The sequence below is a fragment of the Pleurodeles waltl genome, chromosome 6 (genome assembly GCF_031143425.1).
Source record: "Pleurodeles waltl isolate 20211129_DDA chromosome 6, aPleWal1.hap1.20221129, whole genome shotgun sequence".
Lineage (NCBI taxonomy): Eukaryota > Metazoa > Chordata > Amphibia > Caudata > Salamandridae > Pleurodeles > Pleurodeles waltl.
The window spans coordinates 1,509,395,382-1,509,415,070 of record NC_090445.1 but is presented as its reverse complement, the minus strand read 5'-3'; the positions used below and the strand labels follow the sequence as shown (position 1 = coordinate 1,509,415,070).

At 44.6% G+C, this 19,689-nt stretch overlaps 1 protein-coding gene across 2 annotated transcripts in view; it reads right to left on the bottom strand.

Moving 5' to 3' along the window:
• The window catches only part of CFAP74 (cilia and flagella associated protein 74), a 978,701-nt gene that overhangs the window by 741,598 nt on the left and 217,414 nt on the right, over window positions 1-19,689 (bottom strand). For both annotated transcript variants that reach the window (XM_069241006.1, XM_069241005.1), the window contains exon 13: window positions 19,298-19,468. In XM_069241006.1, the coding sequence (XP_069097107.1) occupies window positions 19,298-19,468 (171 nt within the window). The remainder of the gene's footprint in view (window positions 1-19,297; window positions 19,469-19,689) is intronic.

Genomic DNA, 19,689 nt, shown 5'->3' with positions numbered 1-19,689 from the left:
CATAAGTCTGACCATCTTGCAAAGTAGTCACCTGTCTTGTTTAGAAAGCGTTGTAGATTACTGTCAACCTTGACTGTTCAGGAATATCTCTAAGACTTCACTGTTTCACAAACAAATCGTGCATTACACGCTTTTCATGTGCATAGGACAAGGGCATTGGCTCAAATTCCTCCAATTAACTTGGTACCCACAGAATCAAGAAAAGGAACCTAGTTGGAAAATCAATGCAGATAGGCAAAATTCAAAAGATGTAATGGCCATAAGAATGTCAAAAGATTTTACAGAACTAACGGAGGTAGGAATCCCCAGGTTCTGTTCTGTTCTCGCTACTGTTTCTTGTGAAATTCAAGATTTAAGAATGAGGTTCTAATATGCAGGGGTAGATTGTTCAGGCTTTAGGAGCAAAGTAGGTGAAGGCATGACCAATGCATCTGGTTCTGGGTATGCGGGGGGGCCCAGTGGGATTCCGGCTGGGCTGACGTGCCTGATTGGTTAGCTGAAGATTATGCAGATGCTGAATTACCGGTGGCCATGAGCTAATCGCTGCAACCTAGTGGCCAGGATTTTGGAAATAACATAGATAATGGAAATAGGCCTATAAATACCATATTCCAGTGGGTCTTTCCTGTCTTTGGGGATAGGAGTTATGATGAACAAGTTACTTACCTTCGGTAACACATTATCTGGTAGAGACTCCATCTAGCTGCAGATTCCTTACTTTTGAATTCCATGGCGTCAGCTTCAAATCCAGAATTTTCTGCTGAGGAATACCCTGCGTGCACCATCGGGTGGCGTCATTCGTATCTGTGTGGCGTTGTCAGCGTCGTTGGAGCTGCCTGTGATGTCATGGTTTCCTATAAAGGCCTGACTCCAGCACGCGTACATCAGTTCTTTTACCCACAAACTTCCACACCAGAAGCGCCGAGTCATGGATAGAACCAGCATTTTGTCTGTGTACAAAACTAGGGCCCTGAAAGGGATAAACCCTAACCCTACTAGACATATCTGAAGAGTGGGGAAGCATAGGAGGTTGTAAGGAATCTGCAGCTAGAGAGAGTCCCTACCAGATAATGTGTTACCGAAGGTAAGTAACTTGTTCATCTGATAGAGACTTCTAGCTGCAGATTGCTTGCCTTTGAATAGATATCCAAGCAATAACATCCTGGCAGTGGGTTGGATACCTCTACTACACTAAAAAGTCCTGTAGCACTGAATGCGCAAAATGTCAGTCTCAGTAATGTTTCGCAAACGTGAGCAAAGATGCTCACATTGCCACCTGACAAATCTCCAGGACTGGAACACCCCAAGCTAGAACAGTGGTCGCAGCTCTGTCCCTGGTAGAATGAGCCCTCAAGCCCTCAGGAGGCTGCTTCCTGGCCAAAGCACAGCAGATCTTGATTCAGAGAACGACCCAGCACTAAATGGTTTCCTTCTGTACTGCCCGGCCCTTCTTTGCTCCAACATACCCTACAAAGAGTTGGTCTTCCGCCCGGAACTCTTTTGTGCGGCCAAGGTAGAACGACAACGCTCTCTTTGGGTACAGTCAGTGGAGTTGCTCCTGTTTCTTATAGGGATGTGGTGGAGCAAAGAAGGTGGGGGGTGATGTTCTGACCCAGATGAAATGGGGTCACCACCTTGAGGAGGAAACAGGCACGAGTTCTGAGTACCACCTTGTCGGAATACACAGTGTAATATGTTGGTTTGATGACAGAGCTTGCATCTCACTCACCCGTCTAGCAGATGTTTTTGCTACTAAGAAGGCTGTCTTGATGGTGAGCAACCTTGAGGGGACAGTTGTGTAAAGGATCGAAGGGAGTACACATCAGAAATGTGATGGCCAGATTCAAGGGCCACTGGGACATAACAAAGGGTGTAGGGGGAATCATATGTTGGAGTATATATGTACAATGGGGAATTTAAACAGTGAAATCTGATAAAGCAGCCTAAGGAATGCCGATAAGGCAGAAAGATAGCCCTTGAGAGTACCCAAGGCAGAACCTTGCTGGGCAAGGGGAAGTATAAAGACAAGGATATCAGAAATAGAAGCAGAAAGAGGATCAACAGACCTTTCTGTACAATAATATACAAAGCGTTTCCAACAGCAGGCGTATACCATTTTAGTGGAGCCTGGCTGCCAAAGTAAGTTTACAGACTTCAGGAGGAAGGTCAAAAGCCATCAACCGCTGCCACTCAATCTCCACGCATGAAGGCACATAGTTGACAGATTCGGGTAGAGAACCCTCCACTGCTGCTGCCACAGAAGATCCTCCCGAAGGGGTAGCCTGATCGGAGGACTGATGCTCATTTTGAGAAGCTTGGAATACCAGACTCTCTGTGTCCCATCCAGAGCCACTAGGGTGACTTGGGTCCGGTCGTTCTTGATCTTCTTGAGAACTCTGGGCAGAAGTGGTATGGGTGGTAAAGCATACAGGAGGCCTGAACTCCACTTGCAAGGTAAATCGTCACCGAGCAATAGCCTCCTTAGAAACTCCCACGCGCAATACTGCTGGCATTGCGCGTTCTCTGCAGAGGGGAACAGATCTAACCAAGGCTCTCCCCACTGCTGAGAGTCCTTGCTCCACCTCTGGATGGAGATACCATTCGTGATCCACTAGTCATCGACGGCTGAGTTTGTCTGCCCTGGCGTTCAGAGAACCTGCCAAGTATTAAACCACCAGGGTTATGCACTGCTGTTCCAGCCGTGTCCAGAGACAGAGCCTCTTGACAAAGGGTCCATGATCCCACAAGGTCCTGCTTGTTGCAGTACCACATTGCGGTGGTGTTGTCCGTGAACACCTGCACTATCTTCCCTTTCACAACAGGTAGAAATGCTTTCAATGCCAGTCGGATCGCCCAGAGCTCCAGCAAGTTGATATGGGGTTCAGATCCCGCCGAAGACCGGGGGCCTCCGATCTCTGCCTCTCCCAGGTGGCTGCTCTATTCCAGAAGTGACACGTCTGTCACTATTGTAAGATGTGGCTGGGGAAAGGAGAGGAGTCTGCCTCTGACCCAATCGCAGTTCACTAACCACACTGCAGGTCTTTTGCAGTTCCCTCCGAGATCTGAACTGTGTCAGCAAGATTTCCCTGATGCTGCACCCATTGGAACTTCAGGTCCCACTGCAGAGCCCTTAAATGCCATTCAGCATGTTTGACTAACAGGATGCAGGAAGCCATGAGTCCCAACAGCTTCAGAGGCTGTCTCACCAAAATCCAGGATAGAGGCCGAAACATCGGTATCATAACCTGAATATCCTGGATTCGCTGCTCGGGTGGATAAACCCAAAACTGCAATGTGTCCAGAACAGCTCCAATGAAAGGGAGCTTTTGAGAGGGAGTCAGATGTGACTTCGGCATGTTTATAGTGAACCCCAGTGGATGCAAGAGGTTTGCTGTCATCTGAAGGTGGCTGACGAGAGCCTGGGGCGTAGGAGCCTTCAACAGCCAATCGTCGAGATAGGGGAAGACTGAAATCCCTAACCTGCGCAGATCAGCTGCTACCACCGACATCACCCGAGGGCCACTGGTAAGACCGAAAGGGAGCACGGTAAACTGAAAATGCTCATGGTCCACCTTGAACCACAAGTAGCACCTGTGGGCAGGCAGGGTGGGGATGTGAAGATACACATCCTGCTAGCCCAACTCTACCATCCAGTCTCCTTGGTTCAGGGCAGACAAGACCTGAACAAGAGTGAGCATCTTGAATTTCTCCTTTCTGAGGAAGAAACTGACACCCCTTAAATCCAAAATAGGGCGAAGAACCTCGTACTTTTTAGGAATCTGAAAGTAGCAGGAATAACAACCACTGCCTACTGCTGAAACGGGGCCAAGAGAGACGTAACTTCCTCGCATAGCAAAATTAAATGATCCACAATTAGCCGTTCTCTTAATGGAGGGATAAATGGGGGAAAAGACTGAGGGGGGAATAGCTCTTCTGTATGATCTGCAAGACCCATTTGTCCGATGTAATTGACCGCCAGTGAGGGAAATGAAATTGAATCATCCCTCCAACTGGTCGAACATGGTCTTGCAGAACCATACTAGAAGGTCTTGGGCGCTGCGGAAGAGGGGGGCTGGGTGGGGCTGACCTCTGCTTAGACCCTCTGGGTCTGATGGTACCATGACCTCGTCCTTGCACTGGATGCTGTGATGATGGAGGATGGTAGCTGGTCTGTGGATGGCATGGTACCACGCCACTTCCAAAGCCTTGAAAGAGGCAAAAGGAAGACTGCTGGTCAGCAGGCGCCGAGAGGCCCAAGGATCTGGCCGTAGCTCGAGAGTCCTTGAACCGCTCAAGCACCAAGTCTGCCTTTTCTCCAAAAAGGCATAAGCTATCGAAAGGCATGACCATCAGGTATGCCTGGACAGCCCCCAAAAAGCCAGTCGTATGAAGCCAGGCATGGCGACGAAGGGTCACTGTCGATGAAATCGCCCAGCCCAGCAAGTCGGTTGTGTCCTAACCACACCGAATCATAAATCTGGCTGCATCTCTCCCATCCTTGACAGCCTGAGTGAGTGTCCCGTAAGCCCTTCGGGACCTGGGGCAGCACCTTTGCCACTGTATCCCATAAAGTAGGGGAAATAGGCCCAATAGGCATGTGGTTTTTACAGAACTCAATGCCAGTGTCACGTAGGCTCTCATTATTCTAATGAGACTACTACTGGATTTTGAGCCCGCGGTGTGGGGAGACTGAGCCTGACCCACTGCAGGTGACACCTGTCGCTCCAATCTGGGTTTTGCAACAGCCAATTAGCAGTGCCTCATCTCTACCCGAGGGCAGGGATGACTGGACAGCCGAGCGCATGACATAATTGGTTTCTCAGGGAAGCTGTGGTCACTCAGGTCTCATCCGTTTCTCTTAATTACATTAATCACATCCATACAATGAGAAACAGAGGCAGTATATGTTTCAGTAATGGTTTTAAAGAAGCAACTGCATCTTAGATAGCAAAGCGTGAGCTGCAATAACCAGGACAACACAACATGACAGTAGTAAAATTGTGACAAGGAGAGTGAAGCATAAGAATAACGTTATCATATTGTCACTACAGTCGGAAGACTAATTTCTACATAAGCTATAACAGAGCACAGCTTGTTAAGCTCTAATTCTGCCCTTCAGGTTCCCCTGGGATGACATCCCCCATACCTGAGCAAAGGCCTGCGGTCTGCAAAACAGCCGCAGCGAAGCATTCGACAATCAACATACAGTTGTGGTTCTCTGGCTGGAATCTCCCTCTAACCTGTAAGGGACAGGGAAGTGTTTTTATAATAACACAGCTGATATTCTGAGAAAATGTCCCTTCGTCAGGATGTGTGTTTTCTATGAATGTCGGAGACTAAACTTACACCACGTTCACCGGCAATGTATCTGGAAGAAGCACAGAGTGAGCAAGAACGTCTTGTTTGAGAACAGAGTGCTGGCCTAGGCAAAAACAGTTAGATAAATAGAAAATACAACAAGACCTTAAAAGTGGCTATTGCAACAATAATAAAATAAAGTAGAATAAAATATATCTAGGTTAGAGTGCACAGCGGCTTGGCCTAGTGTGTTAAAATAACCTGCATGGAGCTATAGCTAAAATGGCTACACAACACCAGGCTTGAGGAATAAAACATCTTCTTCCCAAATTGGTTTCCCTATCCAGGGGAGCAAAAGGGAAGGCACCATGGGAAGTGGAGGCTTGGACCACCAAGCTCTCCGGGGTGGGGTGTTGGGTGAGGAAACTAGGGTTGGTAGGAGCTGGTCAATGGCGGAGGCCAATTGCCCTATTTACAGGATGCCCTGTGCTGGGTTTGGACCACGTCCCCAGCAGCACATCAGTAAGGGCTTCATTGAAGGGTAACATCGGTTCCAATGTAGCAACCCCAGCAAAAGCACCTCTGTCAACCGTCACCGTAGGCAACTCTAGGTCCAAGACTTCAGCTGCTCTACGCACCACCATGGCATACAACGCTCTTTTCTCTGTAGCCACAGAAGGAGGTGAGAGCATACCGGCATCTGGAGAAGTTTCCAGTCCACTGGCTTCCCCTAGATCCTCATACCAGTTCTTCTCCTCTAATCCACACTCTAAAGGGTCCTCAGACCGCACCCATAGCTCACCTGTATCTGGCTATTCAAAATAAGCCTCAGGAATTGATCTGGGCCATGTCGGCGCTGTCGAAGTCGGAATTGGCATCGTACACCGTCGTTCCAGCTCCTGATCATCTGGAATGAGAATGAGACTCACACCACCGGTGTGCGTCTGCAGTGGGGGGGAGCGTCGACGTCAGGATGGGTGCCGGAGGAGGCCGACTGTGTGGAACCTGCACCGGACCGGATCTGATATCGGATCCTGGAGCCCTCAACGGCGCTGAGGCCAAAGCCGCCAGCATCTAACCCGATGGGGCCCCTGCTGTCCCCCCGGGGCTGAAGACCCATCCACAAGGGCAGCACGCTCAAATGAGAGGCACATGGCTTTGTAAAAGTCTTTCAATTGAGCAGGGGTCGCTTCGGCTTCCGGATACAGGGGGGGTGGGGGGATGCAAAGTTGGCTCTGGCATCGGCTCCACGGAACTGTGCTTGGAACGTTGACGTTCTTTTGATGCTCATCGTCTGACAGGCATGGCAAAGTCGAAGTCCGTTTAGACTTCTTCTTCTTGTGCCTCTTCCCCAAGTGTAAAGAAGAGGACTTGGGGCTTTTGGAGCGGTCCCGCAACCTCCTCCTCGAGCGGGACCATGACCTCCTAGGAGTTGCGCCAACTGACATCGACTGCCGGCCCACCATGAGCTTCAGGGACCACTCTCTCAAAGCTTTCGGGCCATGGCAGTTGGAGCACGACTTTGCGTAGTGGTCTCTGTCGAGGCAACAGAGACATACCTGGTGGGGGTCCAACACCAACAAAAAGGTCAAAAAAAGGCCTGCGAAAAAAGGCAGATGGTAGCTCAATCCCGGACCGGCGCTTAACCGGCACGGAAGGAAAAGAACTGACATACGTGTGCCAGGGTGATGCCTTTATAGGTGACCGTGATGTCACAGACAGCTCCAATGACGCTGACGATGGCACACGGAGCCGAAGGACGCACGTGGATCCGACCGACAACACCCGACGGCGCGCTCAGGGTATTGCTCAGCATAAAAAAATGGATTTGAAGCTGACGCCAGGGAATTCAAAGGTAAGGCCATCTGCAGCTAGAAGTCTCTATCAGATAGCTTCATTCAAAAGTGGACCCAGAGAGCCAGTCTGCTATCAATGTCTTATACAATATTGGAACTACCTGAAATTTGTATGTCTTATAAAAAAAAAAAAACTCTGTGGAATATCCTGTCCAGGGGATATACTGGTTGACCAATTAGAAACAACCCACCCAAAAGGGGTCTGTCTTTGAAATTCAACAAGGGCACGGACAATGGAATAAAGAAGCTCTCTTCGTCTCCCATCCCATCAGTTTGGTCCTAGTCATAGCATGTATCATAAATTGAGACAAGGGCATCAGCAGTTTACTCGGGGTGTGTCAGAATATGCTCCATATATCCACACATGGCAGGTATGTCTGGCTGGTCTTCTTTCTGCTGCAGCTAACAAGCAAGCCACCTCCCTGCTTCCTTGTGGTCGTCACAGTGTGTCCACTTAAACCTAACTAGAGAATTAAGGGCAATCTTCTCTGCCTCAAATCTGCACTGGCAGTTCGGTATTAGTGTCTATAAACTCCGGCTGTGCACCTGACATACCATTCATGTGGGTGGGGGGAATTACCCGAGTAAGGAAAGGGTTGAGCATGCAGTGTCCAAGAATAATATGCAGTCATATCAACAGCTAAGACACCATCTAAGGTGAGATTTCCTAAATATAAGAACCAGAGAAAAGCTCCTGTGCCCATAAGTGGTTAGTTCCCTAACGCTGCACAAAGGGACCCTGTAGGGTAATTGATCTAGCCATGTTAATGGACATCAGTATGCCAAGAGAGCAGAAAAATGTATACATTTCAGAGCAGAGAACCAACACAGATAGAATTAAACAGCACATAAACATATAATTCAGCATCAGGCCGGAGCAGCCACAATGTACAAATAACAAACAAATGGAAAAAGAAGGTAAACAAAAACAATTGGCAAAGTAAACTATTGGCTCAACGGTCCTGCACTGAAGTGAACCTGCTTTTAGGCTGATGTGCAAACATGGGCAAGAATCATGCATTCTCCGACAGTGGGATAGAGCCACTGCCCTATACTGTGTGGGTGCAAGGAAAATATGAATGGCGGCTATAGAGACTAATGGAGGGAGAGGGCTGGCCCAAATTCCCTCTGTGTTTCTATTTATATGTGTATATTTTATTTATGATATATTTAGATTACATAAGGCTGAACTTGTAATTAGCCAAACCAAAAAATAATACCTTTTCCCTCTACCAAAAGTGACATATCCCATTGTCCAACTTCCCTAAACATTGCTGGGGGCCTGGGCCACTATGAAAGACCAAATAGAACCCTAGACATGGATGCAGATATCAGACATAAAAAAATACTTTCCTAGAATGAAGTTCTAAGTTGTAAATTGTAAATTGTAATTGTAAATTGTAAGTAGGAAGAGTTATTAGGAAGGAATGCACCCGAGAGCAGAAATTTATCTCCCCAAGGGCTACCAATCCTTTGATATGCTGCAGAGATGTTTTCAGAGCAGTTAGTTATCTAACAGCGCAGTTCTGGGGTCAAATTGTCACAAACACCAATTAGATATGAATGTGATGGCTTACCTGGCATGATTTATCAGGCAGATATTGTGCGTGTAATAAACTGGCCTAAAGGCAACTGACCATTATTAACTATGGGAGTCAATCCTTTGTTCTTCTCTTCTTTGAAGTCTGGATTAAAGATTTGTCGATGCCAACCCCATTCGTTTGCCCACTTTGGTTGAGATTTTCTACATTGTTCATGTTTTGTTATTTTGTATTTCTAATGAACCAATGTGGAAGACTTGCTTTCAGACCAGAGATTACAGTGTACATGAAATCAGTGGTTTATGCACTGCTAAAAGTGCAAGGACTTTTAGCAATGGTCATCCCACGGCTTAACATGCTCTTTACTTAAAGCCTGTACACTACCTGGATTTATATTCTAAAACAATTAGTGGATTAGAAAAATCAGATATCCTAAGCGAGCCAAAAGTATCATTACACAGCTGGAAGTGAAATGATCTTAGTATCACTTAATCAATGATACATTTTTACAACTTTGGAACCTTTCTGTCTCTTGGCTGCTTGACTGGCTCACTAATACCCCATATGTCCAACTTCCAATCGCTTTGCCCTTTCAGTCTTGCATTTTGGAAAACTTCAATATACAGATCAAGATGTCACTGATACATGGCCTTATCCAACCCTCTATGGTTTCATACACTAGCAATATGAACCAGAAGGGAGTTTCTAAACACCTCCTAGTACAAGGAGAGACTGGTTATTCAGCTACATGCAAAATAAGACTGGTCAGCAATGATAGAAAGAGGGATAACAACGACAGTCTAAGGTCTTGCGGCATGGCATGACATGATATTCAGATTAAAAGCTCCTCACTACAGATCAGGTCTTCGGATAGGGACGAAAAATAAGATTCACCCTCAATGATATTGCTTCTACATCACTGATGTGACTAAAACAATAGACAGAAGCGACCCTGGGGGGAGACATTACATGATGCAGTGAAGTATGCACCAGAAATTTAACTCAGAGAGACAAGTACCTAAATCTGAATAAAGTGTAATAGATTGAGTAACTCAGCTCTTCTGATACAGAAGAGCAGAGATGACACCGGCACATAGGTACCTTTCTAAAGAAACAACTAGAAACAAGGCTAAGAGTTTTGTTTGTTTGTTTGGTAATAGTTGTGTGAACTGTGAGTATGTTGCTCACACTTGCCCTAGAAGTAAAATTCCATATTGTAGTAACATCTTGGGCTACAGCAGCATGAACGCTGGGAATAATGCATCTATGTTGAAAAGACTGTACTAGTAATGGTGTGCCCACAAAGAAGGGTTTTATGAAAAGGAGTCAGAAGATGAAGTTTGCATTATAAATGGTAAACCTAAAAGCCATACAGAGCAAAATATTAAATAGTAGATACTTCTAACAAAAGGCCAATATTTTTCTTCAACATTTGGGATAGCTTATGTACTCAAACATCTTACGGACTAACACATATTACTTTGTGAACAAAAACAATGTATATCCAACAATACGTTATTATGATAACAAAATAAAGTAAATGATAGTGTAAGGGTAATTAGTGAAAAAACACTTTGCCTTTTTGACAGGCTAAAGTATCCAACTAGTGCACACTTATTAAACAAAAAGCCTAACAGAGCAAAATAAAAATTTGCTGTATCAGCAAAATAAATTCATCAAAGAACAAGCACTGGCTCTCACGTACAAGCTACATATCATGCCACAGCCACACTCTAACAAAATAACTATTTAATGCCATATTCTCAAAATGATTATGATCATAAATAGGGACAATTTAACCATCCACAAAAATACAACATTAATGGACAACCCTTCAAAACAATGCACACCAGAAAGAGGATAGTTAATACAGTGTAAGGTCAAAAACAGGTACAGACTAAGCGCCTCATTGCTTGTTTCACAGTAATTCACATGGAGCCTTGATGAGATGAACCAACACCATCTCGATTTCGAGATCAGCAGGCACTCACTGGCATTTCCAGAGTAGGGCCAGATGGGGACATGAACCCAGCTCTACTTGTCCAGGACCCTGTTTCGGCCCCAACACCACTGATGCTGAATGTACCAGGAGGCGGCACAGAGCTGCACGTTGCCACTCTCATAAATTCATCCAACTACATTTCACCGCAATGTACTGTAGTTTTGCTCGCCAGCCACCACCGTAGCAGGAGCCAGTCATTGTGTTTTAAAAATGTGTAAGTGGGTGCCGAGTCCCACCGGATCATCCACAATGGAGGCATCTTGGGGGCTGCATGGGAGTCCATTGTGGTGCTTATGCGAGCACCATTGTCCTTCGCTCCCATACCTGCGGGGGCAGCTAATTTCTCTGCTCCACACCCAGGTCAGAGTAAAGGTGGATTTTCCGCGTGGGAGAGTGTGGGCAGGGTATACCTCTCCGGGGCTCCCCAGGGGCTGGGATCCCTAGAACAATGCTTACACCTGACTCCGGGGGTTGGCTCCCCAGCCACCACCGTAGCAGGAGCCAGCCATTGTGTTTTTTAAATTTGTAAGTGGGTGCCCCAGTGCCCACCGGTTCACCCACAATGGAGGCGTCTTGAGGGCTGCAGAGGAATTCAATCTAGGCTTGGGGAGGAGGACCCAGCGCCATGTCCCCTAAAAAATATTAATAGTCCTAGGAATGGGGTCCCCAGGGCCTCTTAAGAGGATCAGGGAGAGTGGTCCACATGTCCTTTCTCCCCTTTTAAAATTATGGCAGGCCTTGGAGGATGGGGTCCTTGGGCCTGTAATCGCGGCAGGGGTGGTGGAGGTTTGGGGGGGCGCACACCACCCTCCACTTCAAAATATGCCAAAACTCTAGTGGCTGGGGTACCCAGGGCCAAAATCAGCTAGGAGCCATTTTGTTTATTTTTACTGGGATCCCATGGGAGAACTACATGTTCCTAGCAAGAAAATAAACATTTTCTTTTTTTTTTTTTTACTTTTGGTTCAAGAGACCCACCCACCAGGGCTCAGGGCGGCAGGGTATAGCCTGCCTCTTACATTGTTTTTAAATAACTTATATCCTGCCACTTATATTGTTTTTTAAAAACCTTTTTCAGGCTAAGCCTCAAGTCCTGTAATGGGCACCACAATGTTTCTTTTCATGTTGCAGCTAGCCAATCGGAGAGCTCACTCTGAGGCCCTCTCAGTCAGTCAATCAGTAGACTTATATTTTGAATTTCAGCCCTATGGTCCAGATGTACACACTTTTTAAACATTAATTTCTCAGAAACTACTAAACAAAATCGCACAAAATCACAAAAGCAGGCTTTCTGGACAAAGATATAGTTTTCTGTCAAATGCAGTGTCATTTTATTCAGCTTGCACCTGAAATTGCAAGGGAAACTCCGTTTTGGGACCCTCTCTTTCTTGGCCCCCGCTTGATGGATCACCCCGAAACTTTCCAGAAAGGAGCTGAGGTAAAAATATCACTCTTTTAGAAAGTGTTGTCAAACGGCACCAAAGTTATTAACAAACCAAAAAAAGCTTTTCTAACAGTAACTAGGTCCTAACTATAACTACCTATAGGCGCCTTGTGCACTAAAGTAACTGCAAATCGCACCCCTGCCACGCACAGTGTTGAGATCAAATATGTCATTGCAAATGTTACAGTGGTCTTATAAATGATGTCATAGAACATGTCATGAGTGATGTAATATGTGAAGTAGTTAGCAGTGCATGGCGAGGGCGGTGACTTGTAGTTACTTTAGGGCACAAATTATATTCACTTGAGATAACTATAACTGGTGAATTTCACTGGTTTTCTTTGTTCAAAACTTTATTTTTAACTGACATTTTCACCTAAATATAACGTTTCTTTAACTTTTGTTTTTTTCAGTGAACAACTATGTATTTTTTTATGTAAAGTAGGATGTTGGTTGCTGTGCGTGGTGTGGGAAGGAGTGGCAGAGTACCAAACCCTGGCTGACCACACCTCCGCCATGCATGGCATTTGCCATACGTTATACACAGTGTGCAGTTCGGTGCCCAAACCCCCACTGCCACACACAGCTGACTATGCCAGGTAACAATATAAAAAAGTCACTTTAAATAAGGCAGACCTATACGCTTTATCAAAGGGGTAAAACACCAAAATATAAAAAGCAACGGGCCTGTTGGCTTTTTCAAAGGGTCAGCATATCAACAAGTACAAAACATGCCAGCAGACATTGTCAAAAAGTCACCAATAGCAATGATCAAATGTATATTTTACAAATTCACACATCGCAATGTTTAATAATAGCGAATGCCACAAAATATTTTCAATAAACAGGTTTTGAAAAATGCATTGAACACGCCTTTGGGTCTCTTTTTAACATTTTTCAGGCCACAAAGTGAAGTCACAGAACCAATGAAAAGAGATCGCCACACTCCAGCTGATGAGCATACACTTCCAGCTTGGAATGCTTTGAAAAAACAAGGTAAGCTCTCCTTGGGTCATGGCTTGAATGACCCAGGAGAATTAATGTGTTTTTATTTGTGGCTGGGGGGTCACTGAGTTTTCTGCAGCCCTTCAAAACATTAAAAAAATGGTTGGTGGTGCCACTGCCCCTTTTAGGACACCACCAGGAACAAAAAATATAACTTAAATGGCATCTAAGGGCATGATGGGGCACATTGTCCGTGGGGCAGTAAATCATAAATGAATCGCTTCATTGGCCCGGGGCTCAGGCACCCCTACCCTGCCCCCTTGTATATTATTTGTTTAAGAAATTTAGTACATTGGGAGTGAGTCTGGAAGTCCTGACATGGTGGCGCAACATTTCTGCTGCAGCTAGCCAATCAGATTGCATGGTCCCGTTGCACCGCCGGTACCAATACGTAAAAAAAAAGCCCTCTTGGCCAGTTAGAGTGATTTAGTTTTTGAATTTACAGTACCATGGGAGTAGCCAAGTGCCAACCGCACAGATATAACTATATTTTTAATCTTAATATCTCAAAAACGGCTGAATGCAAATACAGCAAATCGCAAACAGCATGTTTTTTGAGTAAAGATTTCGCTTTCTGCTAAATGTGGTGTAATTCAGTTTTTTTCTATATCAATTCTCGTAATTTCAATGAGAAACATAATGGGAAAAACATGTTTTGGGATCCTGTCATTTTCCTCAGCCCCCTACTAGAGGAATCACCCCAAAACGTTCCAGTAACGAGAAAATGTGGATGAACTTTTCATTTGGAAAGTTTTATGAAGATCTGTCAAACGGTGCCAATGTTGTTAGCAAAATTAAACCTGTTCTTTCTATGAGAACTCTGAAATAACTATAACAACACATATATACACATGTATATATATGTGTGTGTGTGTGTATATATATATATATATATATATATATATATATATATATATATATATATATATCCTTCATCTCGTTTAACAGGAATAATACTTGTACCACAATCTTTGGTGATTTGTTAATGGTGTACCACTTAATTTTCAACATGCACAACCACAGTTGCCTCCAGGGTTTACACTATTTCCATGGTGTGGACCCTAAACCTGTCAACTCAGAAATTATGTTATTTAACACATCATGAGACATGAGAGACGTAATATATGGGGTCATAAGGACAGCGTTATAATTACTTCCATAAACTATAATGGATGAATTTCAGTGCTTTTAGTTTCAAATTATTATATTTATTATAACTGATATTTGTACCGAACTGTAACGCCACTTTAACATTTGTTTTATGAGTCAATTTCTGCGTTTTTATTTTTTTTACGTAAATTATAACGTTACTATCATACCTAACTATAACGTCACTTTTGTTTTTTTCAGTGAATTGCTAGGCTTTTGTAAAGCAAATTATGACCTTACTACCATACTTAACTATAACATCATTGGTCCTAGGCAGATAGTCCATGCACCAAAAGCAAAGAAGGGTTTCGGACACCTTGTGTATGGTCAGCCAATGAGGGTGCGCATCACAACAGAAATGGGTGTCATTTGAAATAAGGAAGGTCAATTGGCTTTTCTCAAGTGGGTCACCACGTCAATATATAAAAGGCAGATTTATTGGAGTTGTCAATCGGTGACCATGAAAATATACAGGGCACATCTATTGGCTTGTCAAGGCGTCACTACATAATTATATCAAGGCAAAGCCTATTGACAAGGGGTGACCATATCAATATATAGCACAGGCCTATTGCTTTGGCAAGGAGTCACCACATCAATATCTGAAGGCAAGCCTATTGGTTTTTTTTAAGAGGTGATCACATCAATATACAGTACAAGCCAATTGGCTTTGTCAAGTGGTCACTATCTTAATTAAAGATAGCAGTCGAGCTATGATTACACATTAAAACAAATAGAATGTAAAACCATATTCAATAACATTCATTATTAATAACAAACATTACAATGTTGGTCAATAAGCCTTTAGATAAAGTATATGTATTTAAAGCATCATTGATCAATGTAAGAGTCTTGTTTTACACTTCTCAGACCACATAATGAAGCCCTAAGACTAAATACAAGGGGGCCCTACAAACCTCGTCTGAAAAACAATAGCCTGTATGTCCTTGAACTCCTCGGGGGACAGGGTGTGGGAGGAGACATTGCTCCCAGCAATAGATCCATCAGGGGACACCCTCTCTGTGGGATCCCCTTTCTCCTCTGGAGCCTCTGCAAAGTCATTTTCCCCTCCTCTGCTTCCTCCTTAGGGTAGCCCTCTTGGGGTTCTGGTTTGGGATCCTCCAGGAGGTTACAAGGCTTACATCCTTTACACTTCCAGAGGGGTCCCCCCCCCTCCGAGTCATTCCCAGAATCATCTGATAGTGTTGCTTCCTAGCATGTTTCTTCATAACAATACAGGGCTGTCTCAAGATCCCACCTTGTGGATCTCTACTTCACAGCCAGCCCCTTCTCGTTACCGAAATCTCTCAGCTCCTTTGTAATATATAGGTTTATCAGCCAGAAGTTAATTTCCATTCTATCAAGGCCTCACATGTGCAGTCACCACACTGAGTTCTAAGTTGATCAAGATGAAGCAGTAATACATTTTGGAAAAAAAACAATTTAGAGAAGAAGGAGAAACAGCATATTGGTACCTAATAGTCTGCGATATGGAAGTATTGTACAACAATCACTTTATGTAAAGTACAAATACAAGTCCTATCTACACCGCTGATCACCAGTGATGGAAAAGAGGTCTTTAGTTTGCAGTGGTTCGCATCCTGTCCACGTAGGGAACCTCACTCTAGTCAGGGTAAGGGGGGCACACAGCTCAAATAACTCTTGCTAGTTTGGCTCAAGCAGTTAGGCTTATCTCAGAGGCAACGGGTAAAGTATTTGTGTATACACACACACACACACACACACAGTAACACAGTGAAAACACTTCAAAAGTACTGCACATCAGTTTTTAAAAATAGCGAATATTTATCTGAGCAAAACAAGATCAAAATAACAAAAATTAAACTTACACAAGTCAAGATATCACTTTGTAAAAGCTTAAGCAAGTCTTAATCCATCAGAATCAATGGATGTATTTCTTTAGCACAAAGTACTTGGATGCATAAAAAACAAAGAGGATGCATGCTGCAGGGAAGGTGAAACACTGAAAAGCAAAGCAATGCTTCTGTTCCTTACTGCACAGAGGAGGCAATGTGTTGATTCTTTCCTTGCAGGGGAGGTGATATGTAAGTTCCTTACTGGCAGGGGAGGTGATGTGTCAATTCTTTTCTTGCAGGAAACACGATACGTTGATTTCCGGACATGCATCCTAGGTTCCTTACTGCGGTGTGGGGGTCAATGAGAAGCTGACACCCCAGGGACCATGCATGGAAAATCTAGACAAGTTATGTTGATGGAGCAGTGGTGAAACAGGCGCTGCATTGATTCTGCAGCCGTGAGACAGGGGTTGCATCGATTCTCTAGCTGTGAGACAGGCGCTGCGTTGATTTTTTAGCCGCAGCACATCAGTGCGCGGATTTTCTCCTTAAGGTCACCTGCTCACACTTCCAAGGGCCCAGGGACAGAAATTGGCATCACTTGTCAAGTCAGGACACAGCGCAAGAGTCTAGAAACTGGTAGATTAAGTCTTTGATGTCCCTGAGACTTCTTAACAGGAGGCAAACTCTGTTCAATCCCTTAGAGAACCTTGGAAAGCAGGATATAGAAAGCCAAGTCCAGTCCTTTCACTCCCAGGACAGAAGCAGCAAGCACAGGCCAGCACAGCAAAGCAACAGGCAGAGTGACAGTCCCTCCTGCAGTATCCAGCTCTTCTTCATGGAAGAAGGTCCTCAATTTAGAAGTGGTGTCAGAGGTCCAGTACTTACACCCCTTTCTGTCTTTGAAGTAGGAAAACTTCAAAGAGGAGTCCTTGTAGTGCACAAGACCCTGCATTTTCCAGCCCTGGCCCAAGGGACACTTCAAAGGGTTGGAGACTGTTTTGTGTGAGGAAAGGCACATCCCTGTTCAGGTGCAAGTGTCAGCTCCTCCCACAACTCTAGCCCAGGAAGACCCATCAGTAAATGCAGGGCACACCTCTGCTCCCTTTGTGTGACTGCCTAGAGCGAATTCATGAACAGCCCAACTGTCACCCTGACCCAGACATATATTCCACAGCCATGCAGAGGCACAGAATGGTTAATCAAGAAAATGGCCACTTTCTAAAAGTGGCATTTTCAAACCTACAATTCAAAAACCAAGTTCAACAAAAGATGTATTTTGCGAGTTCAGAGACCCCAAACTCTAGACCTCTATCTGCTCCCAATGGGAAATTACACCCAAAAGATATTTCAAGGCAATCCTCATGTTAACCTAAGAGAGAGAGATAGGCCCGGCAATACTGAAAATTGAATTTAGCAGTATTTCACTATCAGGACATATAAAACACACCAGTATATGTCCTACCTTTTAAATACACAGCACCCTGCCCTGGGGCTGCCTTGGGCCTAATTTAGGTATGACTTACATGTAGTGAAATGGCAGGTTTGGGCCTGGCAAGTAGGTGCACATGCCAGGCCATTTAAAACTGCTCACACAGACACTGCAATGGCTGGTCTGAGATATGCTCAGATGGCTACTCATGTGGGTGGCACAATCGGCGCTGGAGGCCCACTAGTAGCATTTGATATACAGGCCCTGGGCACACGTAGAGCACCTTACTAGGGACTTAATAGTAAATCAAATATGCCAATCACGAATAACCCAATCACCAACACAATTTAGTCAGGGAGCACTTGCACTTTAGCACTTGTCAGCAGTGATAAAGTGCCCACAGTCCTAAAGTCAACAAAAACAGGTCGTAAACTATAGGAGGAAGAAGGCAAAATGTTTGGGGATAACTCTGCCAAAAGGGCCGGGTCCAAAAGCTCCTTACTGGCAGAAGCAAACCTTTCTTTCTACTCCGTCTAGGAGGCAGCAGTGTCCCCTTTCCGCAAGAGTGAACGCACAGGAAAAAAGCAGAAACATCTACTTTCATCTGTGATGCCATTAAACATGTCATGAGTGATATATTATGTGAGATTATCAGGAGTATATGGTAGTGGCACAAGTTATAGTTAGCTTAGTAAACTATAACTGGTGAATTTCAGTGTTTCTTATTTCAAAACATAGCTTTTATATTATTAAACTCCCTAACTATAACATCACTTTAACTATTGCTGCTTCAGTTAATTTCTAGGGTTTTGTTTAAATGTAAAGTCAGATATTATTATCATAACTAACTATAATGTCACTTTAAGCTTTGTTTTTTTCATAGAATGTCTGTTTTGTAACGTAAACTAAGATCTTACTACCATAGGTAAGTCTGTGATTGAGCACAGGTTTTGAATGAGCACAGAAAGGCACTGAATGCAGGGCCTGGCCTGTGTCCCGGCCTTGCACTCAACACCCGAAGGACTGCCAACCCGCCACTGTGCATGGCCTTTGGCTGGGTGCGGTTTGGAGTTGGCTGCAGAGACACCCAACAGGCTGCCAATGCCACATTGCTGACACCCTATGGCTGAGTGACCTCCCACAGACACTTACCCCTGATTTATTTTATGTCATTTTATGTCTATGGTCCCACAGTAGCACTGTGGGACTACATGCAAGAGTCCTGTGGCCTCCAGTTTGGTACTGGTGGCACAAATTATATATTTTAGGGGATTTGGCCCCAGGAGGGGTCCCTCTGGGATACTCCAACAAACACCAGTGGGCGGGGTACCCCTATCCTGCCCCCATATACTTTATGTCTTTTGATTTTCAGGACACGAGGCTGGGGACTGTCAAGTAGTTGGGCACAGGCTATGCACAGCAGGGGTTGACCAAAGGCTGTCCACAAGTGGGTGGGTCAGTGCAGGTGGAGTATGGAATTTGCAAAACCCCAAGATCTTAACTTATAAAAATACCAAAGTTATATACACAACTCATAGAATAAGACACAGCCACATAACCAAGAATATAACCAGATTATCGTAACATATCATCACAAATTGTGGGAAGTTGCAAGACTGCTGAAAATGCTCCAAGGTGTTAGTAATTTTTCGAAAGACAACTATTCAAAGGCAAGTAGCATTCCATATCAAAACATCTAGGAGGAGGGCAGAAAGGGACAGGAGGCACAAAATATACAAAATAAAACACACACCTTGTATGGCTTATGTTCTTGATCCCAGAGGCCAGGGAATTCGGGCTGAGCCAGTACCTCGCCTTTCTCTTCCTCACTGTTTTCGCTGACCAAGCGTTGTAGAGATTCTGCAACAAGCTCATCTTCATCTGTGTCATCGTCAGCCAGAGAGGATAGGGAACGCCACTCCCTCTGAAGCAACAGAAATGGCAGCATTCCGTTGATATATTATTGAGAGTATAAGAGGCATCAGAATCAACTGCAGTGAGCAACACTTACAAAGTGCAGTATAAAGGACCAGACCTTCTTAGTGAGAAGAGAAAGGTGAAAGGCACACATGTTGTGCTGCCAATGTTTCAAAGATTTCAAAAGGCAAGTATATTTTACAGCAAATTGGTAGGTTTTGCGTTCTA